A 17648-nucleotide genomic window follows, 5' to 3' on the forward strand; every position below is an offset into this window, starting at 1 on the left:
GCACATATATACCCTCACCTTCTGTACTGCAATCCTATCAGCAGCACCACTTATGTCACCCATTTAACCAGCCTGAACTACTACATAAAAAGATAATTTGAATTATCACAAACAGTTCTTACCTTGAACACACCACCCCTCTCTTTAAAAACACAAAAATCCTTAAACTACAAGATATTACTAAACTTTCTATTGCTACCTGTATGTACAAACATCAGATCAGTGCCTCACTTCCTACTCATCTATATCCCACTAGACACAGCGAGCAGTTCTGCCTTCCATCACATCGCCTTACTCTCTTTCGGCACTCCACTATGTACCAGGGACCTTTGATCTGGATCTGATCCCCAGGATATAAAAAATGCTCCATCTCTCAACATATTTAAAAACGAACTAAAGCGTCATCTGCTTGATTCTTATTGATTGTTATCCAGTAAATTCCAATTTCTCTTCAGTCATATATAACGTCATCTCCCTCACACTTGTTCCGTAATGAATTACCCATGTATTTTGTCCTTTCCTCTATTATTATCATTATTATTATTATTATTATTATTATTATTATTATTATTATTATTATTATTATTATTATTATTATTATTTCATTTTGCTTCATCCTATAATTCTGTATATAATTTCATTTGCTTCTATATACATTATTATTTTCTCTTTCTTTATTTTATTTTGGTTTATTATTTTTAATTATGGTATTATTGATTTTGCCCAGCTTCTATTATGCATGTATATCCTACCACTGTTATATTTCTAACTAATGTTCAGTATTCTGTATTTTGTATATTTTTTTGGCCCAAGATATATTTGCATTATTCCTATTTTTTTTCTTATATATCTGTTGTCTTCACTTTTGCCTGAAAAGCTTATGCTTATATAAAGACTGGCCTCTAACAATACATACATCAACATATGTAACTGCACCTAATAGGCTATTAACCCTTTCCTTGCGCGCAGTCTGGACGCGACTATCCCCTCAGGTGCAGTCAGGGAGCCCAATGGGGGTGTTATTTTAACCTCTGTATCTCAAAAACTATTCATCACAGCTAAAAAAACAAAAACACCACTGGAAAGAGGAGGTCCAGATCTATAGGAGTCAGTTATGTATGCCTCTCTTGCGAACGTACATGCACGTTCAGGGAGTGTTGAATGTTAACACTTATGTCGGTGCGTGCAGGATGATCAGCCATATTGAGGTAACTGCGGACATTTTTTTTTCAGACTGGCAAGGGAGTATTGCCAACTGCAATATTTACAACTATTTGGTCAAAGAATCAGTCAGGTGATGGGTGAAGCTATGCAAAAATGCCGCTATAGTGGGCAGGAACATTCACCAGTTACTCGTCCGTACATTTGCCGCACTGGGCTGAATTGATTTTCCACCAAATTTAGTGAAGAACCCACTCAATTGGCAATCCTGTGTTGCGAGAATCAATGTTGGAACATTCTCATACGCAGTGGCGTACCCAGAAAATTGAAAAGGGGGGGGCCAATATATATATATATATATATATATATATATATATATATATATATATATATATATATATATATATATATATATATATATATATATATATATATATATATATATATATATATATATATATATATATATATATATATAAAATTTTCTGCGTCCAGTATTATTGCAAGCGCAGGGATCCCATACAGCTTGAGGATTCGGGTTAGATCGCTAGGGTAAAGTTATTGTTTTTTTTATACATACATGTATTGATACATACATATACATACATTGTACATTTTAGAAGTTTGTTGGTAGCATATAAGTACAACATAAATCTGGGAGATTTAAATATTCTTAAAAGTACTAATTTTATGTTACTTGAGCGAACATTACTTTTAAAATCTTGTTCATTTCTGTAATTTGGACTGCAAAAATTTACCCTCGAAACAACACTACTTACTTTAGAACTACATGTTCTAATAAAAAAGTAATATACTGGCAAGGAAAAAAATGTCATATTCATATAACATGTATAATCTTCGTTTATACAGGCTGCTGCTGTAATACATATTTTTACGTACAAGATACATGAAAACTGGGCCAGGTATTTTATGAATATAAAATAAAAATTAACTAGATGAATTAGATTAGTTACTGTTAACAACAATACAGTGAAACTGGTTTACCTCAAATTTATGCGTCTGTTCTGACGTGCAAATTCATCAAGGACTTCAAGATCAAGATTTGTGTCACAATAGACAAAGTAGGGCCTGTCCATTTAAACGACTTTCACTCATTGCGTTCCTAAGGTATGTTTTAAGCAATTCAAGGGCACTAAAGGATCGCTCATTGGTGGAAGTGCTAACAGGTAGGGTTGAAAAAATTGCAATAAGGTGGAAAAATTTGGATATGTGCCCAATTTTTTGGCACATGCCAATGTCTCAACAACTTGCTTTGACCTCTCATGAGATTCATGACGCTTCGAATAACTCTGCCCCCGTAGATATTCATCTTCAACGAGATCTTCATCTCCATCAAGAAATTTTCCATAAAATTCAACTGCCTCCTTCAGTTCCCTAAAATAAGTATCAACTGAAAGAGAGGGAACAAGATTTCCAAACAAAAAACTCCTAATGTGTTTAGATGCAAACCTTTCCATGAGTTGTGCTATAGCAGTGTCCGAAAATGGGAGAAAATAGCTCTTCGATAGTACTCCTATGGAGTTGCTGCTGGAGGGTTAGCCTTAATTATGTTTCTGATGACCTCTGATTGTTCAAGGCTTCTGGACCTTCTGAACCTTTCCTCAGCTTGGGCAAAAAGTTGGTTGAACTTATTTCCATCACGATAGGACTGAAATGCATCTATGCAGCTCTGTGTAGCTACGCTTCCAAGAGCACCCATCAGTTCTTGTTGTGACCCCTGCAGCTTTTCTGGCAAGGATTTATTGACGCTTAGAACTGAGGTGAGCACTTCCAAACTCATGAGAAAACCTGGGTCACTTATTGTTTTAGATTACGCTTGGCTGCTGATTCTTCACCTAACGTGTTTTGCAGTAATTATTCTTAATCATTATTTCATTATTTACCTACTTGATTAACTGAACTATCCGGGGCATCAGCCGAGTCAGTGATGACTTTCTTACACCAGATAGAGTACGTACGAGAAGTGTTTTCTGGCGTTTTGTGACCAAGGAGGAAATATGTGAAGAATGGAAAGGCACAAATCCCAAGCCTCCGTGAATTCAAGAAATGACACACTCTATAGAAAAAAAGTACTATATAAAAAGAAAGTGAAGTCTATCAATCATAATTTTCAGAAATTTGGAATTTTTGGTCAGAAAATATTATACGGATAACATGAATAGGCTACGGGCACGTGAGCCTATACACGTCGTCAATGAATGTTTCTCAAAATAGATCACCTGCTCCTAATCAACTCAGCAGCTCCATTGTTCTCTCAAAATAGATCACCTGCTCCTAATCATCTCAGCAGCTCCATTGTTCTCTCAAAATAGATCACCTGCTCCTAATCAACTCAGCAGCTCCATTGTTCTCTCAAAATAGATCACCTGCTCCTAATCAACTCAGCAGCTCCATTGTTCTCTCAAAATAGATCACCTGCTCTTATTCAACTCAGCAGCTCCATTGTTCAAGTGCTGAACATACAATAGTTACTCAGCCACTCTACACTGTCCACTGTCAAGCACAAAAAGGTCTTAAAGGTGGTAATATAGCAGCAAAGGTCGACGTCACAGGTCCCATACGCGTGTAGCGTCGCCTGCCACTCTCCCCGTCATAATACAGAATCAATTATTACATACTCACCACTGTCACCAGACAAGTTCGCTTGCTGCCTCAATGGTATAATTATATAGTCCTCCAGTCACTTTGACAGCACCTTACACCTAAAATCAAGTAAATCTGAGAGGCAAGAAGGAGAGAAGGCACACTTACGACTTTCGTGCTCTCTCTGCCAGAGCCGTCCCAATCTCGTGTTCCTCTTCCTGTCTCCCCGCTCCTGCTACAAACATCCCTCCGCCGCTTACAGTTGACAGCTTGACATCGCACTCTACACACAATTTTATGAACCCATCATTTAACACCTTACTTTTTTATCACTCAGAGCACACCTTATATCCTACCATCAACTCAAAACAAAACCAGTGGGGAAATAACTTGGTCAGTCGGTATCACTGAGCTCTCAGCTCCACACACACACAAACACACACATTCATAATCGTAATACCAATATACATATTCCTATTATTTCCTGTAATATTTATTTATTCATTATTATTTTTTCTTTGCTAAAGGGGGGGGCCATGGCCCCCCCCCTCGGTACGCCACTGCTCATACGCAGGAGATTTGAGTGTGGCTGGAGCTCACAGCGAGCATTTAGCGCCACCAGCAAATACGCCTAATGCCCGCTGCAAGCGCTTAGCAATGAAAGGGTTAATAAATGTTTCAAATGTTTCAAATCAAGCCAATGAAAAGAATGAAGTAAGATCAGAAGAGGAAAAAAAGAAGTTTTCTGGAGTGATAGACATGGACCTAAGAAAGTGGTACAGAAGGGAAGAGGTGACAGCTTGAAGGTGGCATACACTAATGTGAACGGGTTAATATCATCAATGTTAGAAAAAGGAGATTACCTTAATAAGGAAAAACCAGATGTTATGGGGATTACGGAAACCAAATAGACTGGTAGTATAGATGCATTTAACATAGGGGATGGTAAATATAATGTATGGATGAGAAATAGAGAAAATAAACAAGGAGGAGTGATGCTATTGTTGGAAAAAGAATGGACAGTGGAGGGTGTCACCTATGGCGAAGGGGAAGCGGAGGTCTTGAGTGTGGGAATAAGACTGCAAAGGGGAGGATGCAGGAATATCGTAGTGGTGTATGTCCCTCCAAAAACAATTCACGGACAGAAGAATTATACAAGAAGCTGGAAGACACATTGGATTGCCTAAGGAGATTGCTGGAGGAGAAGGATAAATTCTGATAATGGGTGATTTTAATTGTCAGCAAGTGTCATGGGAAAACTGGTCAATGGAAGGAAGTGAAGCTTCATGGGGAAACAAGGTTTTGCAATTGGTTATAGATAACGTCCTCACCCAGTGGGTGGAGGAAAATACAAGATTCAGAGAAGACGAGCCATCTAGATTGGACTTCATAATAATCACCAGGGAGCCAGATAGCATAGAGGAGATGAACTATAAGATCCCTATAGGGAAGAGCGATCACGTACTTATCGAGTACATATTACGAGAAGGAAGTAAAATAATCAGGAATGAGGACGACAGGAAAGAATGGTTTAACTTTAATAAGGCAAATTTTGAACTTGGGAAACATTTTGAGGAAGCACAATGGGATACTTTTTTTGAGGCTGAAAATGTGGAGGAAAAATGGGCTATCTTTCTACGGATTTACAACGAAGGAGTGGAAAAGTGGATACCAAAGATGAAAGAAGGCCAGAAATGAAAAGAGTGGTATAATAGAAAGTGTGTAGATGCCAAGCAGGAAAAGGAGAAGGCATGGAACAAATGGAGAAAAAATAGGAGGATGGATCTATGGAATGAGTACAAAAGGAAGAGGAATGCTTATGTCAAAGTAAGAAAAGAAAAAAAAAAAAAAGGAATTTTGAGAAAAATATTGTAGATAAGTGCAAAGACCAACCAAAACTGTTTTATAAGTTCATAAATGGAAAGTTGAAAAATAGAGATGAGATTCAAAAAGTTAAAGTTAATGGTGAAACTTTTGATAGTATAAGTGATGAATAATTGTTTCCAAACAGTGTTCACAAGGGAGAGTGAGTTTGAAGGTGTAGATGCAGTGTCAGGGAATAGAGTGGGTCTGGAGAGAATACAAACATCAGCAGATGAAGTAAAAAAATTACTGGAAGAATTGGGTGCGAGGAAATCAGAAGGACCGGATGGTATATCAAATTGGGTGCTAAAAGAGTGTAACCAGCAAATAGCTGAAAAGTTGAGCAACTTGATTCATGTCTCACTAGCACAAGGGAAGGTACCAAGAGACTGGAAGAGGGCTAACATCGTCCCAATACATAAAGGAGGAAGTAAGGAAGACCCGTTGAACTATAGGCCAGTGTCATTAACAAGTGCAGTAGCAAAGATGTGTGAGAAAATTATAAAAAAACAGCTGGGTGGAGTGTTTAGAAGAAAACAATATATTAACAAATAGTCAATTCGGATTCAGAGGAGAACGGTCTTGTGTAACTAATCTGATCAGCTTCTATTCAAGAGTAATTGATATAATACAGGAAAGAGACAGTTGGGCAGATTGTGTGTATCTGGACTTAAAGAAGGCGTTTGATAAAGTACCACACAAGCGATTAATATGGAAACTTAATCATGTTGGAGGTCTGGGTGGTTCAATATTGGATTGGATTATGGACTTTTTGATGAAGAGAGAAATGAGAACAGTAATCAGGAATAATAAATCAAGCTGGATGGAAGTGATGAGTGGAGTCCCCCAAGGATCAGTGCTGGCTCCGATTATGTTTGTAATTTATATTAATGACATGACAGAAGGGGTAACAAGCTATGCGAATATGTTTGCTGATGATGCTAAAATAATATTGAGGGAGGTTAATGAAGATGACTGTGTAGCCCTGAGCCAAGATCTCGATAGAATAAGCGACTGGTCATGCAAATGGGAAATGACATTCAATACAGAGAAGTGTAGCGTGATGGAGTTTGGTAAGAGAAGTAGACGAATATCGGGAATCTACTCTCTGAGTTATGAAAGAATCATGAAAAAAAACTAAAGAAAAAGATCTGGGAGTGATCATAACAGACAAGTTATCCTTTGGAATAACTGGGGAAACATACAATCTTCTTAGAAACATAAAAGCAGCATTTGCAGATGAAGAAATGGTGAAGAAACTAATAACATCGATGATACGTCCAAGACTGGAATATGCAGCATTAGTGTGGTCACCTAGATTGAAGAAAGAAATTAGAAAATTGGAAAGAATACAAAGAGCAGCGACTAAATTACTGGAAACTCTGAGAGAACATACTTATGAAGAAAGACTGGAGAAATTGGGACTAACAACACTGGAGAGCAGAAGAGAGGGGACCTAATAGCATTGTACAGGATACAAGAGGGATTGGAGAAATTGGACAGGGAAGACCTAGCGGTACCTATGTGACAAAAGTGTGACAAGAGGCAATGGTAAGAAATTGAAGAAGAGCGACTGTAGGAGAGACATCAAGAAATACAGCTTTCCACACAGAAGCGTGACAACATGGAACGGACTTGACAAGGAGACTGTGTGTGCAAAAACAATTCATGAATTTAAAGCCAAACTGGATAATAAGCGTTATGGAGACGGGACAGCACGAGCCTAGTTTTTTTTTTTTTTTTTTTTACAACAAAGGAGGCAGCTCAAGGGCAACAAAAAAAGAAAACAATAAAAAAAAAAAAAAAAGCCTACTCTGCTCCTAAAAAAAAAAAAAAAAGAAGGAAAGGAAAGGAAGATCAAAAGGAGGAGGAGAGATACCTCCCTCTTAAAAGTTGAAAAGAAGTTCAAGGAGAAATACAGGAAGGAAGAAGATTGAAGAAAGATTTGTTTAGAGTTTACCAGCGTGAGGTGATGAAAGAGTGAAGATGCTGGTTAACACTTTACATAAAGGGATGAGCATGAGTAGAAAGTGAGAGTGCAGGCTGGGAGCAGCAGGGAGGGGGGGGGAGGCATGCAGTTAGCAGCAGTTAGCAGATTCAGAGAAATATCGAGAGAATAGAAGATAGAAAGAGAGGCAACATTGTGGCTCTTTTCCTGTATTTCACAACTAGGTAAATACACACAATCACACACACACACACACGGCCCGGTAGTTCAGTGGATAGAGCATCTGCCTCACAATCAGAAGGACAAGGGTTCGATTCCCAGGCCGGGTGAAGTTAAGTTGGGTTTATCTTCTTTCACGTGTAGCCCCTGTTCACCTAGCAGTGAGTAGGTACACGACGTAAGGCAAGGAGTTGTGACCTCGTTGTTGCAGTGTGTTGTATGTAAGTGGTCTCAGTCCTACCCAAAGATCGGTACTATGAGCTCTAGATGGGGAGAACCCCATCTAGAATCAAGTGACACCTCCAACCAAAAGACAGCAAGTAGATTGTCCTTTAGATGATCTGATGGTTGGCTAATGTGGCAGCACCAAGACCGCACAAACCACTCTTGAGCAAGTGGCGACAATGCAGTCAGGTTGGCAATCCTGTGTGGAGACCACAGCACAGGACACAATTTTACAATTAAAAGTGATACTCAACAACCCAAAGTCAATCAAAATCATACAAAATTTGACCAAGAGAAGTGTCGCGATGCCGTTTAAAAGCATTAACAGAATTCACTACGACAACTGATTCAGGTAAATTATTCCAAATGCTAATGACCTGCACTGAGAAGAAACGAGCTCCAACATCAGTGTTGTAACGAGGGACAAAAAGCTTGAAGGAGTGGCCTCCTGTGTCTCTGTTGTGATTTCTAACAAAAAGGTGACTTAGATTGGGACAAAACTCTTTCATAATGTTGAACACCATAATAAGATCAGCTCTGATCAACCTTCCTTTAATGGAGTAAAGACTCAATCTAGCGAGACATTCACTATATGGCAGATCATGAAAACCGGCAATTTTCTTAGTCCACCTCCTCTGAACATTTTCTAAAAGCCTAATGTCACCTGTATAACCAGTGAGCCAAATCACAGAGGCAAAGTCCAAGATAGGGCGAATATGAGAGATGAAAACTGCCTTCATGAAAACAGATCTACAAAGGGTACCCTTTAAAACACTGTAACCAATGCCTCCAGCCTTGCCAGTGATTTCTCTCACATGCAAGTGAAACTTTAGGGAGGAATCCACCCTGACCCCAAGATCTTTATAGTTATCTACATCTTGTAAGGCTTGGTTTCCTATAAAATATGGTAAAGGAACAGGAGCATCAAGGAAATTCCTGCAAAAGTTCATTCTGGCACATTTACCAACTGAGAAAGATAAACCCCAAGAACTCCTTGTGTTGTAAATAGTGTTAATGTCTCTGCAAAATACTGTGAGAAATTAAATGGTTAGACTTAGAAATTACAGTAGCTAGGTATAATTTTAAATCATCAGCAAATGGGCGACTTGTAAAGCTCATGTCACCAGATGTCTCTACTGTCGGTCGACCACCCGAGATTTTCCCTGAAAATATCTCTTAATTACCGTAAATCCCCTGCGTTCTTTCTTGGCAAACTATAAATACACATCAATACAGAAACTGATATTGTTTGTATAAAAATGTAGTGGATATGTTTTGGGTGTGTCCGTGTCTCTTTTGATGAAAATTTGTCCAAGAAACAGAATGGCGCTTAGCAACTCCAAAGAACGTCCCAATGTCAGGACGTGACACTAGGTAACTTTGTTGTCGCCGTCGTGCCATGAGGAGTCCTCGCTGCCCCTCACTGCCACAACACCGGCCAATCCTCACAGCCCTAAGCAACATCAACAGGTGTGTATATGATGTGTGACTTTTGGTTTTGCTTTTAAAGTACAATAGATTTCAGATACACCATAGGAGTGAATAACTAACGTGCCAGCTGATGTAAACAAAACTTAGCACCATCCTGGTTATAGGACTGTCATCAGAAGCCACGCCCTCAAATTGTTCTTGGCCAAATTTTCTTCGAAAGAGACACGGACACACCCAATGCAGGTACTCATGAAATGCAGCAATGCAAGCAGAAATATTTTTGAAGCCTTTTTCTGCTTAAATTTTCATTACTTTCATGCAAGGATGTGTTTTTTCCACCCAAGTTGTCAAACTGTCATATTGTCATAATTTTTGTCTTGTATAGAGAAACATATCCACTACATTTTTTTATACAAACAATATCAGTTTCTGCATTGATGTGTATTTATAGTTTGCCAAGAAAGAATGCAGGGGATTTACGGTAATTAAGAGATATTTTCAGGGAAAATCTCGGGTGGTCGACCGACAGTAGAGACATCTGGTGGGCCGTGCCTTTTAATAAGTTCCCCATAAGCAAAACTTACAATTTACTTCTGAAACAACATGACTGATGTAGATGAGAAAAAGCAAGGGACCAATTACCGACCCTTGGGGAACACCACTGCTTACATCCACTTTATAACTCTCACTACCATGGACAACTACTTGCATCTTTCTGCCACTCAAATAGTCTTTCAGCCATCCCAGCAAACACCCCCCAATCCCAATACTAGACGGCATTGTGAGTAATAATCTATGATTACAAACATCAAAAGCTTTCTTGAAATCAAAAAATATCATATCCACTGACATACCACTATCATAGAAATGAGTCACAAAGTCATAGGTATATAACAGTTGCTCAGAAACTAATCTGCCCGATCTAAAACCATACTGATACGGGGGAAAGTAAGTTATTATCTTCCAAATAAGCAGAAAGTTGAGACACGATTATTCTTTCAAAAGATTTACAACACACTGATGTCAAACTAATTGGTCTATAGTTGAGGGGATCAGAATGGACTCCACCTTTGAACAGTGGCATAACATTAGCATCTTACCAGTCTGAAGGGACTTGCATTGATGAAAGAGATTTTCTGAACAGTAGCAACAGAGGGTAACTAATAGAATGGGCACATCTTTTTAAAAAGACTGAAGGAATACCATCAGGGCCAGAACAAGCAGAAGGTTTTAATTGAGGCAAAATATTCTCTATTTGAAAAATATCAAAACTATCGACATTAAATATAAATTTATTATCACACCATTGTAAAGGATAAGGATTAAGCAAGAACACTAGAAAAGACGGTGGAAAAAGCCCTAACGAAATGGTTTTCCATATCTGCAGCCTCAACACACCATCCATCCTCACTATATAACGGCCTAACTGCTGGATGCTGAGCCTTCTTGTGACAGAGGTAAGCGTGAAAACGCCTCACATCATTGTAACCGACAAAGACAAGAGATTTTTCATAATTAATAACTGACTGATGGACAATCTCTTTGAATTCCAGGGATAAACGGCTAAAAACATACCACAACCTTAATGCAATAGGAGATGATCTGCCAAACACAGAACGAGCATCTTTATAGTTAAGCCAAGCCTGCCGTTTAAGACGTTTGATATCATTAGGTATGCTTGTGGTCCAAGGAGGCTTTAGTGAACAGGGGCCTGGTTTCTTGGGAATAAAGCGGTGGAAAGTATTGAACAATAAACAATTAAATCTTGAGTAAGACTGATCAATATCTAATCCCGTAAATTCAATGTCCCAGTCAATGTCCTTGAAATGTTTGTTTATTAAACTGTACTTTCCCTTGAAATAATCATATTCATCCTTTGAATTCATTGGGCTAGATTCAAGAGGACAAAATAGATAGTCAAATATTACAGGAAAATGGTCACACCCAGAAAAGGTGTCAATCAAATTAACATTTGATACCTATTCTACCATTTTGTGGTAAAGATCAAATCCAATATATTGTTGGATCGAAGGTAAGTAGCCTGCTTGACCCACTATATAAGACCCAGAGAGCTAAAAAAAATCAAGAAATTGCTCACCAAGTAAAGAACTACCAACAGGAACGTCATAGGACAAATCAATGGAGGGCAGGTTAAAATCCCCAGACAAAATAAGTTCTGTATCCTCACAAACAGACTCAAGGTTGGAGATGAGAGCTATATTGTCCACCAAAAAATTACTTGGAGGTCTGTAATCAACCAAAACAGTAACACCAAAATCCGGCAGACATACCCCAACTGTGTTGGGATGATCATTAAAGGTTCTACCCGCTCACTTTTCAGACTGAGGGAGATAGAGTAACCTTCCCCCCCACACACTTTCATGGTAAGCTGTCCATTACTAAAGTAATTATACACGTATAATCTTTAATATGCGATGACTAACTCAGTAATAAAAATTTTAAAATGTCCAGTGCCCACCCACTAAAAATTCTAAGGTTTAGCCCCATGTCATCCCCCCCCCACCCCCCACTAAACGGGGACTCCCGGGCATAGTTTTGGTACGCCATTTTGAATTTTGGGAAAAGGTGTGTATGTTGTGTGAATGTAGTGTGGTGTGGATAGAGAGAGGATCTGTCTTTAGAGAGCATGCTGAACTACTCTCTGGTGTTGATGAGACAATAGAGAAACGGTTAGTGAGGACATGGGAAGGGTCTTTGGAGGGCTTCAGCAACCTGCTCACTTCCCATATATACCTCATCGGGAGTGGCTTGCGCCCGTTCGGTAGGTGTCTTCCTATCTACTCCAGCCAAACTGGAGGCAGAATCACTGAGAAGAGGCACCCCTATGAGTTATTTAGCTCCCTAAAGCGTCTTTACCATCACTAAGGTAAGCAATCACTATAAGGTAAGGTAAGCACCAAGACACCTCCCCAGCCTGTGGTGACTCTTTAGTTGTTGTCTATGTTTTATGGCCCTGGGCTGCCTCCCTGGCTGTAAAAAAGAAAAAAAAAGCTATTTAATAATGAGATTTTAGTACGGGAATGTTCTGGCTGAGGACTCACCCCCGCCCGTGCAGACGCCATGCCGCTGGTCGTGGCCTCACAACCTCCTCTCAGCGGTGGTGGTGGTGGTGGTGGACTGGAGGCCGTCTCCGTCACAGGTGGGCTGTTACAGCTATGCGGCGGTGTCGTGCTAAACCCCTAAATATCACGCCGCGAGTGTCTTCTTCAGTGTTTTACGGGGCTGTCAGGGCCGGCGACACTGCCACCTCGACGCGACACACAGGTACTGGACGACGCAGTGTTGCCACTTTCACTCATGATCCGTGTAAAAGTTACTTTTTATCCACAAATTATCCACAAAAATCATCAATATTCCACAGTGTATTCCACAAACATATTTCCTTACTGGACAATATTGAAGCCATAATTTTATTGTTGCGTCACATTTATTGATAATTGATTACAAACTTGAATGTTATATAATTAAAACAAATTGAACTTTTTTAACGAAAGCAAAATTACCTGGCAACAAAAAAAACATGAAAAATATATCCTTTTTCTATCACTTTTTTTTTATTCTGCATCCAGCTCAAGGGATATAATATCTGTATTGTCATCATCACTTTCGGCATTTCCCTTTGCACTGAAATTCTTTACCATATCTTCAGTTGTCTTGAAAGTGACGCATGACATCCCTCGAACAGATAATCCATATCTGATTTGGAGTATTGCTTCTACTGATCTTACACTGAAACGATATCTTAGCTTAGTGTGTACCACATTCATATTTGAGAAAATGCGCTCTACAGAGGCATTAGAGAAAGGTAAGGCAAACAATACCAATGCTAGGGATGAAATGTTGGGGTATTTTGGTTCCCCAGCAGAATTTTTTTTCTCTCTAAAGCCCCAAATACACTGCCGAATTTTGGCCACGAACTTGACGCCGAATCAGTTCGTGAAAAAATTCGGCGACCGGTTCGCCGACATGACCAAGATTCTTACAGTTTGTGACCATTCGGCGACATGTCGGCGAATGCTCTAGACAATAGGCGCACTTAACATTATCAAATGTGGGGTGCAAACTTGGCGGAGGGACTGTTTTTTGGGCGCTATTAAAGGTAATGGCTAAAAAGTAGCTTAGCCGGATATTTTGTTTTTATTTACTAATGATCCACGAGACATCCTAGAGGTATATTAAAGTATGTGCTTATCTTTGTATTCATTCATACACACACTGGTAATATTTCTGTGGAGTCTGATTCACTTATTAGAGTGAAATTCTATTGTGATAAACAGTCACATATTCGTGTCACTAGTAAAAATGAAACTAGTAATTTAAGTTTTGCCACCATGAAATATACACAAATAGATAAATATGAAAGCTCACGAAGTCACAATAAGTGACATCACCTGCTTTACGCAGTAAAAGTATGCTATTTTAGGTATCTGATACCCGCAATGTGGCAGGCTGCTGCTGCCTCGGCCACAGATTATTGCCAGATTGTTGTACTCAGCCGCTTATATTTCCCGACTTCCTGCCCCAAAACTGTCTTTTGGGCTCCAAAAACGAAACTAATTTATAGTTATCGCTAAAAGAGTAAGATCCTGATGTTTCTTGGCAATAGTTAGGCGTCAAAAACCGTTAAATACTATGCTCTGAGTACGACAATCTGGCAACGGTCACTACGTATTTTCATATTATTGTTCAGTTGTTTATTGAATGTTGTTAAAAAAAAGAATACTCATAATTTTAGCTAGTTTTTGGTTATAAGGATTCTTTACGAAATACAAGTATAACATTACCTTCTTTAATTTAGGAAACGTCCTGAATCCTGGATCGGCTATGGTATTGTTAGGTGCGCCTATTTGGGGACAATTCGGAGACATGTCGCCGACTATTCGCCGTCCATGTCGCCGAGCTCAAAATCTGAAATTTTAACGTTTTTTTTTTGTCGCGGAATAACTGGCGACAAGTCTCCGAATTGTCTTCGCATGTCCCCGAGGTGTCGGCAACACGTCGGGGACAATTCTCCGACAGTGCCAAAATTTCTGACAGCTGATCATCTGATGCCCATGTGGCATATAAAAGCACGGGAATCCGCGCCTACCTCATGGACTAGTACAACACCCGGGGAGCAGTGGCCTGACAGGACAGAATTGTGGGCGAGTAAATATCATGTGTGGTAATATGTGTGGTAATACGTATGATAGTGTAATAAAATGTATAAATGTGACTTGTTTTTGTTTTGCCCTCCTACAAATATTTTAGAATGAATGAATGTTTACGTAAAATTAATAAACAAACCAGTAACTGAAAGCATAAATAAATCTAAATAACTGAAAATGAAACAAAGGTTAAATAATGGCAGAATAATTATATTAAGAAATAAATAAAGTAATAAATAGTAAATAAATTATGAAATAAATGAAAATGTTAGTTCCATACCTATTTTATATATTCATGATTCTTCTTGTTTTTCATATTTTTCTTGTACTTCCATACCTATATATATATATATATTATATATATATATATATATATATATATATATATATATATATATATATATATTTATATATATATATATATATATATATATATATATATATATATATATATATATATATATATATATATATATATATATATATATATATATATATATATATATATATATATATATATATATATATATATATATATATATAGATAGATAGATAGATAGATAGATAGATAGATAGATAGATAGATAGATAGATAGATAGATAGATATAGATAGATAGATAGATAGATAGATATAGATATAAATAGATTGATAGATAGATATAGATATAGATAGATAGATAGATATAGATAGATATAGATAGATAGAGAGAGATAATAGATAGATAGATAGATGGACAGACCCCCGTGTACACCTCCCACCGCGACCCGTTTGCCGTGTTGTGATTAATTCGCCGAATATTCGGGGACATATCCCCGAATAGTCTTGGCCATTCGGCGACATGTCGGAGACATGTCCCCGAATAGTCGGCGACATGTCGGCGACAAATTTGCCAATAAAATTAAAATTTCAACGGTCAAATTTCGGCGACAATTCGCCGAACACCGCGAATCGGACGCCGAATTGTCTGCGACATTTCGGCGACAATTCGGCGTCCATTTTGCATTCGTGCACATTCGGCGAACGGCCGCGAATTTTTCATGCAACATGAAACTTTCGTGGCGGTCGTGACCAACTGTCAAAAGTCGCGCGGTGGACGCAGACATGTCCCCGAACGGCCAAGAACAGGCAAGAAAGATGCCGAACTTGTTCGCGACACAGGATGACTTGCATATTCGCGCACATTCGTGAGCCAAAATTCGGCTGTGTATTTGAGGCTTAACTTCAGCCCAAAAAGAAACACCGTTTTCCAAACAAGACTTGGGCCACTGATCTAAATTTACAACATTCCATTCATTTTCTAAGCTATCCATGTCACTAAATGTTGACTGGTACTGAAAGGCAATTGGTGCAATGGAGTCTTTGTGCTGGGAAGTAGCAATGGCAGGATGTAATTTTTTCAGCATTAGCAGAGTTTCAACGTTGCCAGGCAATCGAATCTGTACTTGATTCAGGAGTTCTAACAGATATTTCTGACAATGCTCTTTCACATATTATATTATTTGATTACCATTCAGAGGACAGGCATTAGCATAGACATTGAATTCATATCCAAAGTTAATAGCATTCAGTGGCAAGAGATAACTTGCATAATTACGTTTAGGAAGATCTTCTTTTGGGCATTTTGACAGAAAGTATGGTTCAATTACCACTTGCATCAAATTCCTATACATGTCAAGAAGATCTTCTGTAAGCTTTGTGATGTCTACATTCTGTCCCTGAAAGAGTTTGTTCACTCACAACTTCCTTAAGGGTTTTACGAACAAACAAAAGGAACAGTTTATTATGGGGATCTTTAAATGCTAGGCTTAGTTGTTTTGCAGTGTGGCAGCGTTCTTTTGAAGAACATACATCTAAGTGGAGCTTCAGTGCGTCCCACTGATCAAGAATAGGCTACAATTTACAGCCTCCAAGCGTGACAACCAGCGTGTGCTTGCTAGTTCTGGAACTTTCTTTGGCAGAGTTTTCTAAAACTTGGTACAACTCAGTGTTAGTTTGCCTTCTTTTTGGGCTGTTAGCAAACCATGTGTGTGTTTCTTTCACTATGTAGTCAACGACGGTGGGAAGCTCTTCGCATGCTTTACTTGCTGCTAAGTGAAGAGAATGACATACACACTTGATCAGTGTGATATTTGGATTATCCCTTCTTAATAATGTTATGAGAGAGTGAGTGCGTCCAACCATAGAACTAGCTCCATCTGTACCAAATCCTATCAGTTTATTAATATCTAAATTGTCCTGAAAACATTCCTTTACAGTCTTGTATACAGTTTCTGCAGTAGCATCTTTGAGGGGCACAAGTCGATAGAAAGTGTTAACCATTGCTCCCTTTTTTGGACTGAAGAAGCGAATGCTCATAGCTAGGCATGAAATTTTCGCTTCATTTGTGCTCTCATCAACAATCAAGCTGAAATGTTAGTCTTTAATTTCATCTCTCAATTGTTTTGCGAAACTTGGTACAAGAACATGTTTCTGTAACCGAGAACATTTAGTGCGGTGTAACTTTATTTTTTGCAAAATATTTGACTTTTTATCTAGCTGTGGGACCAGTTCACCAAAATGGCCTACAGAAAAATTAGATGAATGTTCTGTCACAAAAACTGCCAGTTTTAACTCTGCTATTTTTGTTGGGTCATTCACCAATGGTTGGAGACTGTCCTTAATGGATCCCTGTACTTTACTTCCTGCTACTGACATAGGTCCAAGTGCTTCTTCCCTGAAGCTTGAGTCAGCAGCGACTTCATATGGGCTTGAATAACCGTCCCACAGGCAGTGGCAGGGTGACAGCTTGAAGGGGGTGCCATGATACAGGCTCAAGTCTAATGGCTAAATTCAGTGACGTAGCTAAGGGAAGGGGTGTTTGGGTCATATAACAAGACGCCCCCCCAGGCCCCCAACAAAGGGGCCCGCCGCCCCTCAAAATGGTCCATTTGGGAGCCCCATTTGTTGCCATACTCATCTGTAGAAGTGTGTGGGGAGAACCCCACGAGGAGACAAGACACCCGTGCCCCCGCCCACAAGATCTCCAGC

General features: G+C 38.9%; 1 protein-coding gene across 6 annotated transcripts in view; it reads right to left on the reverse strand.

Annotated features, from left to right (window-relative positions):
- LOC126981695 (uncharacterized) overlaps positions 1-12794 on the reverse strand; it is a 46797-nt gene extending 34003 nt beyond the window's left edge. For all 6 annotated transcript variants that reach the window (XM_050833120.1, XM_050833117.1, XM_050833116.1 and 3 more), the window contains exon 1: positions 12514-12794. In XM_050833120.1, the coding sequence (XP_050689077.1) occupies positions 12514-12534 (21 nt within the window). In that variant the 5' untranslated portion in view covers positions 12535-12794. The remainder of the gene's footprint in view (positions 1-12513) is intronic.
- Positions 12795-17648: the final 4854 nt, after the last annotated feature.

This window comes from Eriocheir sinensis, chromosome 49, assembly GCF_024679095.1.
Source record: "Eriocheir sinensis breed Jianghai 21 chromosome 49, ASM2467909v1, whole genome shotgun sequence".
NCBI lineage: Eukaryota > Metazoa > Arthropoda > Malacostraca > Decapoda > Varunidae > Eriocheir > Eriocheir sinensis.